The following is a 16,946-nucleotide window of genomic DNA, read 5'->3' as shown; positions in this document are numbered from 1 at the left end:
CGGTGATGTCAGCCTTTATTTTTACGAGGACATCAACCAGCTGGGCAGCGGCACCTTCCCAATTAAGGGACCGGACATTCCAGGTGCATGCCYTCAATTCGTAGTCCTTATTTCGTTTGCCATAGTCGTCAACAAAAGTGGGGTCTCTCATCCGAGGCTGTTGTTGCGTTGTCATTGGGGTGTTTTTTTTACGTGGCGGGTCCCAAACCCAGCGYACAACCCTATGCAGGGAATGTTTCGCCTTCTGACTTTAGCTCACCTTCAAACGGATGTTCTTAGGCTACCCAGAGGATACTTGGTCAAGGACCGGAAGTCGTGAGCTGCTTGAGTCATATGTAAAAGAATCGTTTCTGGCCATTCCCAAGTGAATAGCGATCAGATCACTTGCGTGAACTTCTACACATGACTCCATCCTCCTGGTATGGTATGGCCGCTAAAGTTCCCAGATATCAACCCTGTTGTTGTGGACTGATGTCAAGGTGGCAATAGCCAGATGTAAGCCGACATCAACCATACAACCAAAGATGCCAAAAACTTGTTGACTCAAAGCCACGACGCTGGTCTGCAATACTAGAAATACAGATTAGGCAGCTAAATTCTAAGTAATTTCGTTAAAAAAAAACAACATCCAACTTGAAAAAGTAATAAAAAAAAATAATATTTTACTTTCGGGTTTAATTTGTTACACTATCAAGTTTTTGACCGCCAAAATTCGTCATAAATTTTATTGATATATTTATAATTCATTGAAATGAGTTAAACAATGAGCTTTTTTTGTGATTATCTTACTTACTGTTCAGGCTTTTATAGAATGAAATATATTTTTTTTTTATAAAGGCGATTCCGCATACTTTTTAACAGTTCCGTTTTAACGGTTGCACACTACTGAGAATTTGACCGCAGCTGTATACATAGATATGTATTTATTTAACACACATGGCACACATACATTTATTTAGTTTTTACACACTCAAATGTGATCTCAGTATCAACTGTCGTTAGAGCAAAATTATAGAAGATTTTTTTACAAAATGAACTTGTGGGCAATTAACCTCCTGCGCTCCCGAAAAGAAAGCATTTCATGCAATACTTTTTGTCATAATCGTGACTCGCAAACGAAATGAGCACTTTGTCTTCGCTATTGTAGCCCTTGATACCCTGTTCTGATGTGAACCGTATACCAGAGAGGGCGTACCACACAAATAGTTAGAAGGGGCAAGGTCTGGACTATATGGCGATTGAGGCAAAACATCCCCGCTGTTGTTTTCAAACTAGTTTACAACCGATTTTAAAACATTAAGCGGATAGGGGTCACAACTCGTGCCTAGTCGCAAATTACGGACGTTTTTCGGCAATCACTCGCTTCGATTTGAAGAATTGTTGACAATAGTGTTCTTCATTAATGGTTTAAATAACCTATTTTTTTCTGAAGCTTTGAAGTGCCGTATATAGTAAACCTCATTTTGCTTAATAAATAATGATCATATATTGGCTAATATCTCGGCTAAACTCTACCCAATAAATTGATATCTTCATAATCAGTTTCTTGTTTGCCAGAACGTAAATTCACAGTGGCTCCAAAAAGGCGACAGTTTCGAAGAACCACATTTCCTTTGTTAAAAGCCAAGGCTTACCTGATTTGTGCTTAATTTAGTTTCCGGCATACGAAACCATTTGTAATACATTCATATGTATGTACAATATATACAAAATTTTAGATTATATACTTATAAATATTTTATAATTTCAATAAATAACTATATTTAAATAATTACAATATCTTTAATCTTAATAGTATTAAGTCACGCACAGATAACAGCACTTATTGCAATCACATACAATTCCGTTCCACCTCCTGGTTACGGATACTTTTTAAGTGCCTTTTCAATGAAACTATAAACCTTGCTTATGTCTGTGTAAACGCCCGGATATTTGACACGCCCACAACCCATACCCCACGAAACGATGCCAGCCTGTTTACCGTTGCATATCATTGGACCGCCAGAATCACCCGAACACGAATCCTTTCTGCCCGGTTCCGAAGCGCACATCATATATTGTGTAATAGCGCCGGTACCGCGATATTTGCGCTGACAAACTGCCCGACTCACGACAGGCACTTGGATCTCTTGCAATTGTCGTGAGACGACGCCGTTTTCTTTGGTGTAACCATGACCAATAACCAAACAACTCGTACCGGCAGCCACCGCGCTCTTATGCAATGTTATCACCGATGCACTCGGTATGGCAGAGGAGAGTATCAACACCGCTACATCATAATTTAGTGTCGCCGCATTGTATGTTTTTGAAACCAGCGCGTTCTTGATCGTTCTCACCACTCCAGTGTCGCCCAAATTAATGGTGTCCGCGTGTACGCGCAGCGCCTTCACACTACCGCCCTTGACACAGTGCGCTGCCGTGAGTATAGCATTGTTTCGCACCAACGAACCGCCGCACTTGAACTCTCCCCGATAGTGCAGACGCACATAATATGGATATTTTTTTTGTGTCACCGCACTCCCGCCAACAATACGCTCGGACACTTGTTGCCCATAAATATGGCCAAATGCAAAATATAATATTAATTGCAAAACTAATTGTCGACTGAATTGACACATAGCATGTCACTGTCCTAACTGAGTATGTTCCGGTGTGCGCCTAGTGTTTTTATAGATATACACATCTATATACACCTGTGGAGTTTATCGAAATCGGCTTTTCGCTAGCTCAGTTTTTCAGTTCGTGACTCTTTATTTTGTGCGAACTTTATAAAAGCTTATATTGAATAATTTCGATACCCATAAGCATATCAGTTATCAGAACTACATATAATATACAAATATCTATATATCAGATGTTAAAGTCCCTATCATTTATTTATCTTTTTACACTCCCAAATGTGCTCTCAGTCATAACTAACGTTAGCGTTCCCGACGTGAAGCTTTCTATACATTACTTCAAGCCATAATCGAACCTCGCCTACAAAATTACTACTTTGAATAGTGAGAGTCGCTTTCAGTTTCCTAACAAAACTTGCAATAGAAGCAGTAATATTCAAGAAGCTTTTTTTTTTACCATAACATAAAGTTAAGATGTCGTCATACCACTAAGTGGCCTACCAACTAAAACATTCCCCCTTCTATCATGCAATTTTCCCCTACCGCCAGACTACTTACGCATTACTTGAGACAAGTTAAAGAAGTTTGATATATTTTTAAATTGACAAGAGAATAATGATGGTAAAAGTTGTAGACAAGTTGTTCTCAAAAATAGTTTCATGCTCGTAAAAAGGGTAAACTTTTGAGTAAACACAAGAATAAAGGCCAATCACAAGCCCGACTCACAGGAAATAACTCCTATTGACCAACGAATACGCTAAGATTTTATGAATGTTAGAAATACTTCCATTTTGGAACCCATTTCCCTAAAAGACAAATTTTACTACCATAATAGAAAAGAAAAAAGAAATTACAAACTAGTTCTCTTGGAATCCGTTCTAATTAGATAAAATATTTTTGTTATTATGACGGGTATAGAGGTATGGAATTTCTTCGCTTCGCCAAAACGTTCTAAACAGAAATGTCAAACATATGCGCTTACTTTGACAAAAGCCTGGCTGATAAATGCCTAAAAAAAGCAAAATAAAAATTTGAACAAAAAAACAATGTTTCTCAACCCAGGCTCGTTACCCTGGACCCAGCAATGGTCTATTTTCTTTAGCACCCTTAAAAAATTCTGCGCAATAGTAAATTTCTCTCCCGAAATGCTCTTTAAAACAACTTGTCTCACCCTTTATGCTTTTTTTTGCAATTCGAATATGAATCTGTATCAAGTATATATGCAAGTACAATAACTATTATTTGCTGAATTAAAAAAATTTGCATATATACATAAATGTAAGTATATATGCACATATATATGTACGCATATGGGATTTTTGCATTTGATTGATCAAAGCAATTAAAAAACTCATTAAATAATTTGTAAACATTGCATATTATTTCAAAGTACAATGGCTGCTGGAACAATACGCAAAATTTCATAACTTTGAATATATGTATAGTATATGGAATATAAATGTAGTGTTTGAACAACAACAAACAAGAAAACATTTACAAATAAGTCAACGAAGATTGTTTAAAAATATGTATATGAATTTAAACGATCTGAGCTATAAGATTGGGTGAGGCAAAACTTCCCAGCTACTGTCTTCCAAATAGTTTTCAACCCATCTTGCAACATAAAGCGGACGGTGTTCATGATGGAAAGTGATGGTCTCGTGACTAATTGTCAATTCCGGGCGATTTTCGGCAATCACTCGCTGCGATTTGATGAATTATTGTCGAAAGCGTTTTTCAGTAAGGGCTTCACCCGGTTTTGGAAGCTCATAATACAGCGCGCCCTTCCGATACCACCAAATACAGCTCATTAACTGGGCGTCAGGGATATTCAGTTTTCAGGGTTGTCGTAATGGGTCCATGTTTCATTACCAGCTATAATTCGATTCAAAAACGATTTATTTTCGTAACAACTCTTAGCTTCATTTCAAGTGGTATGTGTCACTCAAAGATTCTGCGTGCTCTTATTTTGTTTGGCAGCAGTTTTCAGCGCGTACTACTTAAAGTTACTCATTTTCAAACTTCCGTTTTCCGAGCTAAAATCACCACTTGTTAATCATGCAAACCACTTTTGTAACGTCACGCCGCTTAGCTAAAGCGTGCTTGCTATAAATTTCCACCAAAATGCGATCGGTTAAGGTTTTCTTTGCGGCATATGAGTTGACGAGATAAAAATTTTCGGCACTTATTTACGTACTAGCTAAGGCAGCAATTTACCACATCATTCATATGTATACTATATATAGATGATGAGTCGTAGATTTACGCGTTTGCGCTTTAAAGTAAAGATCAGTTAACATCGTTGTTTCAAGATCAGCCGATTCGAACAAAAATGGTTCGCGCACGAAGACTTCCAAACAAATGCGTGCCTGTTTTTTGGTGCAACTGGTTATACCTCAACCTTGCCACTAGAACGCCTCAGATAAATTCTGAGTGATACACGACCATCAGTTTGACAGTTGTCTTTCAAAAAATCAAGAAAACCAAGCGCCGCAGACGGTTCACTCTTCACCAAGGAATGCCTAACTCTCACACATCGACTGAAATAACTGCAATTTTGTGTACTCAAAACATCAACTTGATGAATCATAAACCATATAAAATAAGTTAACGTTTCCTGACACCTGAAACGGCGGTTGATGCCTTCAGAACGCATGTTTTGGAAAAAAATTATCACTTTTGCAGTTAAAATAATTTCGACAAATTATTACGACAAACCTGTCAGATAAAATTTATTAYTATTACAAAGTGGTATGTCTGTTTTCTTTTATTTTACATTTGTGTTATGATGTGTGCATTTTTCATAGATTTACTTCATCGTTATTGGTGATTCACTTCAAATACTCGATAATTCGATACTTAAAAAACTACTAAAATTCACTTAAACCGCTCAAGCGTTCTTTCAATAAAAGTATAAACCCTGCTGATATCGGTATAAACGCCTGGAAATCTGGAATCTGCACATTCAAAACCCCAGGATACAATACCAGCTAGCTGTCCCTTACACACCATTGGTCCACCGGAATCACCTGCACATGAATCTTTTCCCAACTCCCATGCACACAGCATATACCGCGTAATGCGTGCAACACCTGCGTATCTACGTTGGCAAGCGGTACGACTCAACACCGGTATCCGAACTTCTTGTAGTTGTACCGGATTATATTCACTTTCCTTTGTGCTCCCATGACCAATAACCACACATTTCGTACCAGCAGTCACTGCAGTCTTTTGCAATTGAATTGCTGTGAAACTAGTATTTGGTACGGCAGAGACGAGTATTAACACTGCAACATCGTAGTTCGAGGTGCGTTCATTGTATAAATTCGAGATCACCACATGTTTAACTTTTCTCACAATTCCTTCATCCCTTAAACTAATGGTGTCCGCGTGTACTCGCAATTCGTTAACGTTAGCGTCGCTGACACAGTGAGCTGCTGTGACCACCGCATTATTCCGCACCAACGATCCACCACACAAGAATACATCTTGGTAATACAAACGCACAAAATAGGTGTATTTCTTCTCTGTGACCGAGGTGCCACCCACAATTCTCTCGCCAATACCTGTGCAAGGCAATTGGTGCCATGATAGATATATCACCAGTTGGAAAATTAACTTTAGTTTGAAATCCATAGCGTAGTCTTTTGAAACTGAGTACATTCGCAGCCGAGTATTATGTATTTATTAAAGTCAAACCTAAACTCGTTTTTCCGCACGAAAGAAAGTTATTTAGATTTATTTTGACAAGTTTTAACATTCAACATTATATGTGCTTTTAATTATCTCATAAATGTTTTAAGTATTGGTTAGTGACTTCAAACTCATTGGTTCATAGCACTGAAAGTCCCGAGCAATATCGTTGATAACAGTGTAGAAGTCGTTAAAAATTGTTCGAGCCGTTGTCCCGTTTGTTCGAGCATTCATCTATACCTGGAATTCTCATCATGTTTAAGCGAACCTGTGTTTAATGGAAGTTGAAATTTGTTCTACCATATATAACCTACTCACTCCTAAGCTTAAACTACGGGATTAAAAAGTCTTGCTCGTATTACCTTCTCTAGTATGACGTATGTAAAAATTGCTCATTATTTCGGATCACGTTTCCCTCGTGCGCAATTAGTTTTATTATGTTAAAGAAAAATTAGAGAAAGTTATGAAACTAACGAGCAATTAAACATCAATTAACAAGTACGTCATTTGCACTATGGAATAGTTCGATATTTGTCAATGTATATATTTTTAACTATATAATTCCTTTATGTAACAAGTTTTCCGATATGAATGTTCTTATTCTTATAGGATATAGGTAAGGTACTCGCTTCCCAAAGCAAGAAGGACTTAAGTGGCAAATACCACTGGCTCTCTCCGAAGGGACGGCCTTACCACACGTGTAAAATTCACTAGGTAGTTCAAGGTTACCCTCAGCAGTAAGGCTGAATCGAACGATTGCTCTCTCGAGCTACTGCTTAGGGATAATACAATCAAGTGGTACACGAACGGCTCGAACACGTTGGAGGGAATTTGCGCAGAAGTCGCAGGACCATGCACCGAACTCTCCATACTTATGGATTTTGAGCATATTCCAAGCAGAAGCCTTTGCTATATAAGTCGGTGCACAGAGATAAACCTCCAATGCAACTATTGCAACTGGCGAATAGTTATACTCAGCGTCAGTCAGGCGGCACCTAAAGCGATCTCTGCCTACGAGATCAAATCGTTATTGGTGCAGGAGTTTATAGAACGACTGAATATGCTTTCAGATCATAACCAAGTGCACCTTATCTGGGTGCGCGGTCACAATGGTATAGCCGGGAATGAACTGGCTGATGAGCCCGTCCGCTTCACAGCATCCACCAACATGGTAGGACCCGAATTTTCCATTACGATTGGTCCCCATACCATAAAAAAGCTGTTCCGCAAGAATGAAGGAGTGGGTAGGAAGAGATATTGACAACAACTGTAAGACTTGCGCCACGCCAAGTTGCTATTGGGTGGTTATAAAGAAATACGTAATTAGCCTTCTAATAGATAAACTCAGACCTTTTACACTGGCCATTGTAAATTCAAAAAGCGCTTATATAGCATGGACCTAGCTTCTTATGCGAATTGTCGGTTCTGCGACATGGAGCCTGAAACACCAACACATCTGCTAGTTGACTGCTTAGAGAGTCTGTAGGCGTAGGATAAAAGCTCTCGAATCCATGTTTCCAAATTGGTATGACACAATAGCACCGACAACAGTATATTGGAATATATCAATATGCTAGGGGTAGGTGAGTCGTTGTGACTTAGCAAGATCTAATAGACCTCAGTAAGACTAACGGGTTTCATGTGATGGGTTTTCTATAATTTAACATAATTATGCACTTAAGATACTGGTGAAATGTAAGCTATCTTTGCAAGTTTTGCTTTTCTACTTTGAAAGGATACTTAAGGCAGGCTGTCAAATCTTGCAAAAGAAATAATTGCTAAAGGCCCATGAAACGCTGTCAAAAAAGATTTTTCGATGCTTTGCAAGTAGAGAAGTAGAAGTAAACTTTCTTTTCAAGGCAATACCTTGCCTGTTAAATTCCGGTACTAGAGAAAAAACATCGATTCATCGAAAATTGCTCAAATGTTTTTCAAAATATTATGTTTTTGCATGCCTTTGAACCAATTGTCGAAGCACTTTTACCACTCTGAGGTATTTCCAAAACATGCGTTCTGAACGTATCAACCGTCTCTCAAGATGACTCATCAAATCGATGTTTTGAGTGCTCAAAAATGCAATTGATTCAGGCGATGTATGAGAGCTCGTATTGTCGTGGTGAAGAGAGATACATGTTCGGTGGTTTCTTTTCCTGATTTCTTGAAAAACAACAGACAAGCAAATGGTTATATCACATTGCGCATAGCATCAATAGTTTCCGTAAAAATAATTTATTCTGATTTTTTTCAAGAAATTCGTCTTGAATTGATTTATGACCTCAATTGAATTCATCATACCATCGATAAACGCTGGTCCTTGGTGGAGCTTCGAACAAAATTGAATTAAGTTAATCGATGCAATATTACTGAGATAATCCATGTCGAAAGTTGTTAAAAACAATCGCAAGAAAATGTTCACGATTGAATATTCTAAGTTACTATAATCAGCACAAACATCGCTCGTATGACAAAACATTTTGAGTATATACATATGTACAATTGCCAGATTGTAATTGGACTACTTTTAGTCGTCTCTTGATATATTTTGCTTCTATTCATCACAACAAAACAAACGTGTAGTGAGTTTATAAGTATATTCCTGTCGCGTTTTGAATGTTTATTAAGGGAAAACATCTACAATAGTTTTATGCAAAGTAGTGCTCAACTGAATATATAACATTTTCCCATCTGTATGGCAATTTATGGGTTCCAACCCAAAATAAATGCGCCGCTTTGACGGCTAAGAATGAAATCAAACAATTTTTGTTACCGTATCCAGTAAGGGCATTCTGTATCGGCACTCCAAAGGGACAATAAGTTGAATAAGGCAAAACATCCCAGCCCCAGTTTTCCAAATAGTTTTTAACCCTTCTTGCAACATGAGGCAGAGCATTACCATGATGGCATATTATTGGCTCGTCTCAATTTGTTGAGTTGTCGATAGCATTCCTCATCAATGGTTGCGCCTGGTTTTAGACGCTCATAAGATAGCACGCACTTCTGATCCAAGCAACTACTGAGCATTACCTTACTGTCATTAATTTTCGGCTTACCGTTGATTTGGCTTTTTGGCTAGCTTTTATATGAGTTTTTCCGTTTATGGTTGTCCTAATAGATTCATTTTCATACTCACAATCCGCCGTTCCTTTTCTTACTTTTGGCTGTATCCGGCACTCCCAAACTCCCAAAGATTCTGCGAGCGCTTCTTGTGTTTGGCAGCAACCTTCATCGAATATTCCTTCCAGATGTTTATCTTCCACCTTTTTTGTCCATCCAGGACGTTCTTCGTCGCCAAGCCAAAATCACCAATTTTAAATCGTGCATTTGGCACGTTTGCTCAGATAGAGCATGTTCACCACAAACTTCCACCCAAATACGCTGAATTCGGGTGAGATTTTCTTCATATTAAAATAATGAAGAAGACCCACTTGCTAAAACACGAAAGTATGGAATGTACTCTTGAATTCAGCATCATTTCTGCTTCCAAACTCCGAAGTTTTACTTCCAAAAATATGTCAGTTTTGTTGATCTTCTCCAGTGTCGTCAAATAATTAAATTCATATCACTTACTTATGGCCGAGTAAATAGAAGACCAGAGTGAGATGAACTCATATTATCCATATTGCTTTAAGAGCAATCTATTCAAGAATGTTATTAGAGGAGCACCCTTACTCAAAACACGCTCACATCAAAGATTGGAGCTGTTTCAAACAAATTATATAAGATGACGTCTTCAAAATCCCAATTTAAATGAAAGAGCGTGATCTTCAACTCAGTTGACGATATGCACGTTCGTTTCGTCACTGTTTAATTTTCTAAAAATAAAAAAATTCGGCAATCTACTATATTATTTCAGTCTCATTTTATTTGTATTAAAGTWAATATGTAAATAAAAGTAATAGAGATATTATTATATTTATTATTATATATATATAGTATATTCCCGATAACCCAACCTATGCTAAATTAAATTTAATGCGTGTACTTGACAAATTTTCATAGCCGTCTAACAGTGTTTGTACAGTACAGACATAATCCACTTCTTAACCATATTTAATCTCACATAAACACCCGGCGAATCGGCGCGACCACATTCACGCCCTTTACCCCACGACACAACACCGACAAGGCGACCGCGCGCCACTGCAGGCCCACCAGAATCTGCCAAACATGCATCTTTTTCACCCGGCACCGATGCACAGAACATCGTGTCGGTTACATTGCGATAATCATCATAGAATGCTTTACATTGCGCCTGCTCTAAAACACGAAGACGCACCGTGTGCATATGATTCGGTGGTAGGGCAGCATGCTCATGCGTGAGACCCCAACCGGAAACGGTTACGTATTCGCCTTGTGCAAGCGCAAAGTCACCTATTGCTATCGGTTTGATATTCACACCTTGTAGTTTAGTATTCAGACGCATAATGGCCACATCATGCTCGAATGTACGATTATTATACTCGGGCGGTACGAAAACCTGTTCAATTGTACGCCAATTTCCCACATCAGACAACAGCGTATTTCCACCGCGCACAACAAAATCGTTCGGCGAATTGTGGCCGATGCAATGGGCTGCCGTTAAAACACAACGTGACGTCACCAGCGAGCCACCACAATGGAAGTAGCGATTCAAACGTATATTCACCAAATGTGGCACTTGTTCGACACGTGCCAGCTCACCGCCGACAATGCGTCGTTCACGTTGTATTTCGCCGCTAATTGCCGGATACGCCAAAGTCCTTTGAATGAGCAATACAAAGAGGACCGTGGACGAGAGTCTCATTTTGGTGCGCTTAAAGTACCGCTAAGCTTATTCACAACTGCAACTCAACTAATGTAAAATATAGACAACAATTCCGTTTTTTATAATGCCTAACAATTAAATAAATATTTGCTGCCAAGGTCAATTTGTGTAGGCCTTGTTATTCAAGTTCCAAAATAAATATTTCCCAACGACTTTACAAGGCTTAAGTTAGTTGTTGTGTGCCGAAGTGGAAGTAGATTAGGTAAATATGCTCTCTTAATGTAACAGAAGCAATAAAAATAAATAAATAGTGCTTTGCAACAACAATAGAATATCATGGACGCGTAAAAAGTATAAAAGGTTGACGGGAAGCCAGACTGTTTTCTTTTAATAAAGTGCCATTGAAATACTTTTGAAAGACATAGAGTGAAAGTTGTAGGGCCGATGTCGAATCATAAAACATGCAACTTCGGCATTTTGCTAATTTATCTAGTTTTATACAATCATTTTCCACACATTACTGCCACAAATATAACGATCAGCGATGACGTTTCGTCATTAACGAACAACACAATAACCAAGAAGATCATTGGCGGTGATTTCGTGGCGTTACGTGGCGCACCGTTTATGGTGAATCTTCGTCTGGATGATGAATTTATATGCGGTGGCACTTTATTGCGCAGAAATTGTGTGCTTACTGCTGCCCACTGTGTCGTCGGCACGTCTGCCTTTCGCCTCCACATACTAGCCGGTTCAACTCTAATCACGAACTATAACCAAAGGTCCACTGTGCAGTCCATTTTCATACCGTGGCAGTATAAGATAAAAACGAATAATTTTGATGTAGCCATTTTGCGTTTGGACAAATCCTTAACAGGTCAGCGTGTGCAATTGGTGAAGCTCAGTAATTCCTATATGAGACCGGGACAGCAAGCACGTGTTTACGGTTGGGGTAGACGACGTGAGGATGGTAGGAGTGCTATGGGTTTGCGCGCCGCTGTGGTGCGTGTGATCAGACGTACCAAGTGCAATCGCGAGTATCGGCAAGATGGTGAAGGCGATTTAAGTAGAACAATGTTTTGCGCTTCCTTGCCGGGCATAAATGATTCCTGTGAAGGCGATTCTGGTGGTCCATTAATGTTTCGCGGTCAACAGTATGGCATCGTTTCATGGGGTACTGGCTGCGGACGTGCGAACTATCCGGGTGTCTATACGAGCATTAGAGCTGTGCAACCGTGGATTAATCGAATTGTGGCACAATATTGTCAATAGGATTTAATTATTTGCTATTAAAATTTATTTAGCGTTGGTTTAGGAGTCTTATTTTAGAATTACTTCATGAAATATTGGAATTATTGAATGTTAAAATAAATTATTTGATAAAACTAAGCAAGTCAGGTTATCACAAGAGTTGCGGTGAACTCTTTACTCCCAGTAGGGCAAGCTTCAATGATTTTGGGGGTTCTAATAGGCCACTGACCTATCGGCGTCCGTGCTGTAAAGTAGCGGCTGTATGTAAGAAGACGAGTTGGAAACATTTACGAGATCAAGGCTTAAACACGTGGGAACTCATACTTTCATTTTTCCCTCTGAGCTGGTGGGAAAGAAATTTAACGCCGAGGCAAGTTTGTATTGGACACAAGGCGCTTTGCCGACTTAAAAGATCGCATACAGAAGTTCTACTTTTATAGCTTCACAAAGTACTGCGTAAGCGATCCGCATCTTGAGAATGTGAATGATTCTGATACTGTAGGAGTCCATCATGAGAAATTTTAATTTCATAAATAATGAACATTGTCGAGCCCTACCGCAATGTAAGCACTGTTTCGATTGCCCAAGAGTTTAAGATAAAAAGAAGCTCGTTAGCTAGAAGCTAGATCGGTCGTAGTCGAATAGTAATGAGCCGACATAAATACCGAACAAGTCAGGATTGACTTGTGTGTTTCGTGGAATAAATAGGGAATTATCATCTTTGAGATGTTCTCTTAAGGCCAAACACTTAATTCAAACTGTTCCGCCGTCAACAATTGTACTGTCTGAAAGAAGCAATCGCCCAGAGGCGAACAGCTTTGAAAATTCGGCCAACGCCAGGTCACACACATCGAAAATGACTCGACAAAAACTTCAGAAGCTATGTTTGCAGATTCTTCCTGATAGTTTGGAACTGACAACAAATGAATACATCGGACAACTTGGGGAAAAGTGACCGATTCAATTGTATGGTAATAGCGACATGAAGGTTTTCCAAGAGAGTTTCCGTTATGAAATTCTCTCAAACTGGCCACACAAAATATTATCGAACAAAACGGCGTATGCTTGACCTTATTATGATCATTCTAACTATGCTTGATAAAACCCTCAATTGAAAATAAAAATAATGGGTTTCTTTTTAATAAATCTATCTTTCTCTCTTTTCCAGTATTTCTTACCACAGATCTATCGCCCGGTCGCCAGAAGTTGCATTCGCACATACAAATCGATACTGGCGAATTATCCATGCAAAGTTCGAATTCAGTGCTTTACTATGTCTTCAGTTTGGTTGAGACACCAATAGTGCTACAGCAAAAGACATCCTACGTCATTGACATACAACGTCCAAAGACAACGACCGCCATGACACAGATCGATAGTGGCACAACCAGCAGCGTGGAAAATTCGCCCGAAAACGTGCGCAATTTCATTCCTCCGGTGGATGTGCAGCCGCATACAGTCTCAACACCAGTCCAGATTGAGTTCCTCGACGAGAGTCGACTACGCAAAACGCGCGAGGACACCATCAATATAAAATGTGAGCTCGACTTTCGGTTCTCAGCACGTTTCTATACGCTTAGCAAGCGACCGCTAACGAAGGTATATCGTGGTGAAAATTTCTTACTACGCGCCAATATCGAAGTGCGGGCACCGGTCGATATTGACATACTCGAAACGTACTTCATTTGTGTAAGTCTTTTGTATACATTTTTAATGTTCTATTAAATATATATAATTTTTGTATTCAGGATCACAACTTGGTGCAGTCGACTTACAGCTTTAAGAGGAAAAAGTTTACGCAAACCTACCGCAATCGCGACAAACTCGAGGACGTAATCGTGCTACGTACGAACGCCACAACCAGCGATTGGGCCACTGCGAAAGATTTCGAACGTACCAAAAGTGGCGACATACAGCCGGAGCTCTTCAGTCGTTCTAGGCACGCACGCAAACTCAGCGCCATTAAAAATATGCAGCGCGATGCAGTTGTCGGTGATGCGACCGACGTAGTCGCCAGCGCGCACATGAACAAGCACCTCATGGGCAAAATACCGAACAACATGACAATAATAAATAATAGTGCCGGCTCTACGAATTCGCTGTTGGCGGCCAGCAATGCGATGACTGCTTCGGGTTCATCGTTTGATGAGAAATTCAACTCCACAACGTTGGAGGTGGCAGACGGTGTTGATAATGCAACGGCACTGTCGGCGGCGGCTCGTGCATTAAATACGCGTGTTGTCTTCAATAAAGCAATAGAAGCGATTCAAGTCACGGGTCACTGTCGTGGTTTCTTCAAACGTATCGTTACAGCCGAACCTGAAACGCAAGCTACAACAACAATACAACAGCAACCCAATTTCGGTGTTTATTGTATACGTTGGCGACGTAGCGGCCATAAAGAAGAGAACGAATCGAAATTTCTCATACAGGGTCTGGAGATCGAGGAGCCGCCTCTGAATATTTACTGCACCATTGAGGAGAAAATGTTCGTAAAAATGCCTATGACCTATAAAGTTGTAATCCGCAATCCCACCTCGAATGTGTTGCATTTGGTAGCTGCCCTAAGCATTAGCATAGCGGATAATTTTATTTGCTCCGGCCACAAGCAAGTAAGCGCAAAAGTACTCAAACATGTCATTAAGATTACATATATTTTTTTTTTTTTTCAGCTCGATATCTCGATTTATGCGTATAGTGAAAAAGAGCTGGTCTACAATCTCTACCCACTATGCGTTGGCTGGGTGAACTTGCCCGAATTAACAATAGAATACAATATGAAGGCCGATCCCGGCAAAGACGACTCGCATAACAATGTGCTCAGCGAATTGGTGCAACGCTCAATACCGAAGAAGGTCTTTGTATTGGTAAGTTTATACCAACATAGTTTCTGAAAAGCTACCATAAGCTATGTAGTTATAATAATAAGTAATCTCAGGATTTTTGCAATCGCTTTATAAGACATTTTTCTTTCGTCGGTAAATATGGTAGTTTCTTTCTAATCGTCTCTAAAGAGAGCAAGATCAATTTAATATGTCACAAACATCATGCGAGACCTATTATAGGTTGCTTATGTTGGCTATATCAGAGGTAAATCTATATGAATCCATTAAAAGAAAAACGCAAAGCATTTTTTGTGAAGAAAAATTACTCTTCAGAATGGCTTACAGATATCATGCCCTGAGAAATATATCAAGTAGATCATGTGATGTGTGTGTCGACCGGTCTAGCCGTTTTGGAGAAATTTTATTCATCGACTCTGAAAACAACATTTCGAGAAAAACTGTTTGCCGGATCAATCTCAAATAGAAGATATTCTCAAGTACGAGTATATATGTATATAACTTGAGGTCAATGATATCAATATCATCCGCGTACGGCAGCAGGTGTACCTCTCTGTACCTGCTTTATTAAGTTCTGCATCTTGAATTATTTTCTCCAGCAGCAGATTGAAGAGGTCGGACGATAGGGAGTCGGCTTAGTTTGGTATGGAACGGATCGGAAAGATACTTCTCGATTCTAACGGCGTTGTTAGTTTTGCCGCGATGACTACTGTTTAGCCGTATTAAACTCTCCCCAAATGAATTGAGGTGACAGTCCTTGATCGGATATAAGACCAGAATCTTAGAAAGATATGTATAATTCATAATTCGATGTTGCTTACGTGATGTGTGAAAAGAAATATTGAATGGCCGGACAGCCGGGTCTATGTAATTGAAACTGGCTAGGATTTTTACATGGCCATGGAGTGCTAACCCGACAGCGTTTTATTATTAAATTTAATTAAATTCAAGTAAATAATTTCCACATAAAACATTTGCAAGTGCTCTTTATTGTTACTAAAAATGCCTTCACCTTTTTGTTTACAAATTTGTTTCCTCTCTATTGCAGCCACCGCTAAAACAACAGTTAAAATAAATAAGGATTGCAGTGCAATTAGTGTGCGGCGTCAAGGATCTGCTGTTTAATATTTAGGCTAAATAGTTTGAGGATGTCGAAAATACAGTGTTTAGATATGTATGTATGTATAACAACAAACTGATGAAAGAATATGTATGTATAACGGTTTTGATATTCATAAACAAAATGGATATCTATTTGGAGAACTTTGTAAAAACATAGAAATTATTGAAATTTAATAATTCTAAAGCAATTTTACTGTTATGTCTCTTAACCATTGTTTAAGTAAGGAACTACACGAAACTTATGTATGTATCGGCATAGATAACATTTAATAGACATCTAGTGTTACAGTATATTTTACATTACTGCATAGCATTGTATTTTCTTATACACTTATTATTTCGTATTTCGTATTTTTTACTTTCTTTCTGTTTTTCTTGTATTGTTTTCGTGTGAGGGTAATACATATTGCATAAAGTGTGCTAATTTAAATACATTAATTATTATAGTAGTTTTTTAATGGTTATGATACAAACGTTCGTACTAGCATTATAGTGTTGTGTATAACTAAAATTAATTTAAATTGTAACTGTGTTAAAGAAATCTAAATACACATTATTAAAACTATATTAAATAGAAGTGTTGCTGTATTTTACTGCATTGGTTGGGTGTATGTATCATCTGATCAAATTTGACCCGGACAGACAAAAATAAAAAACTATAAAAATATAATATAA

General features: G+C 38.7%; 3 protein-coding genes across 3 annotated transcripts in view; 1 reads left to right on the top strand and 2 right to left on the bottom strand.

The window, feature by feature from the left end:
• Positions 1-16,903, top strand: part of LOC108965334 (trafficking protein particle complex subunit 11) — a 32,006-nt gene extending 15,103 nt beyond the window's left edge. The window contains exons 13-16 of the mRNA XM_018927674.1: positions 13,475-13,995; positions 14,055-14,918; positions 14,979-15,173; positions 16,198-16,903. Coding sequence (XP_018783219.1) covers positions 13,475-13,995; positions 14,055-14,918; positions 14,979-15,173; positions 16,198-16,224 — 1,607 coding nt within the window. The 3' untranslated portion in view covers positions 16,225-16,903. The remainder of the gene's footprint in view (positions 1-13,474; positions 13,996-14,054; positions 14,919-14,978; positions 15,174-16,197) is intronic.
• On the bottom strand, positions 1,812-2,622 carry LOC108965335 (trypsin alpha-3-like). The gene has a single exon (XM_018927675.1). The coding sequence runs from the start codon at positions 2,616-2,618 to the stop codon at positions 1,860-1,862; it is 759 nt and encodes a 252-aa protein (XP_018783220.1). The 5' UTR covers positions 2,619-2,622; the 3' UTR covers positions 1,812-1,859.
• LOC108965336 (trypsin alpha-3-like) lies at positions 5,382-6,254 on the bottom strand. The gene has a single exon (XM_018927676.1). It carries the CDS (start codon positions 6,252-6,254, stop codon positions 5,496-5,498), a length of 759 nt encoding a protein of 252 aa, XP_018783221.1. The 3' UTR covers positions 5,382-5,495.
• Positions 16,904-16,946: the final 43 nt, after the last annotated feature.

The sequence above is a fragment of the Bactrocera latifrons genome, unplaced genomic scaffold (assembly GCF_001853355.1).
Source record: "Bactrocera latifrons isolate USDA-ARS-PBARC rearing strain unplaced genomic scaffold, ASM185335v1 scaffold_139, whole genome shotgun sequence".
NCBI lineage: Eukaryota > Metazoa > Arthropoda > Insecta > Diptera > Tephritidae > Bactrocera > Bactrocera latifrons.
This window is presented reverse-complemented; position numbering and strand designations above follow the sequence as displayed.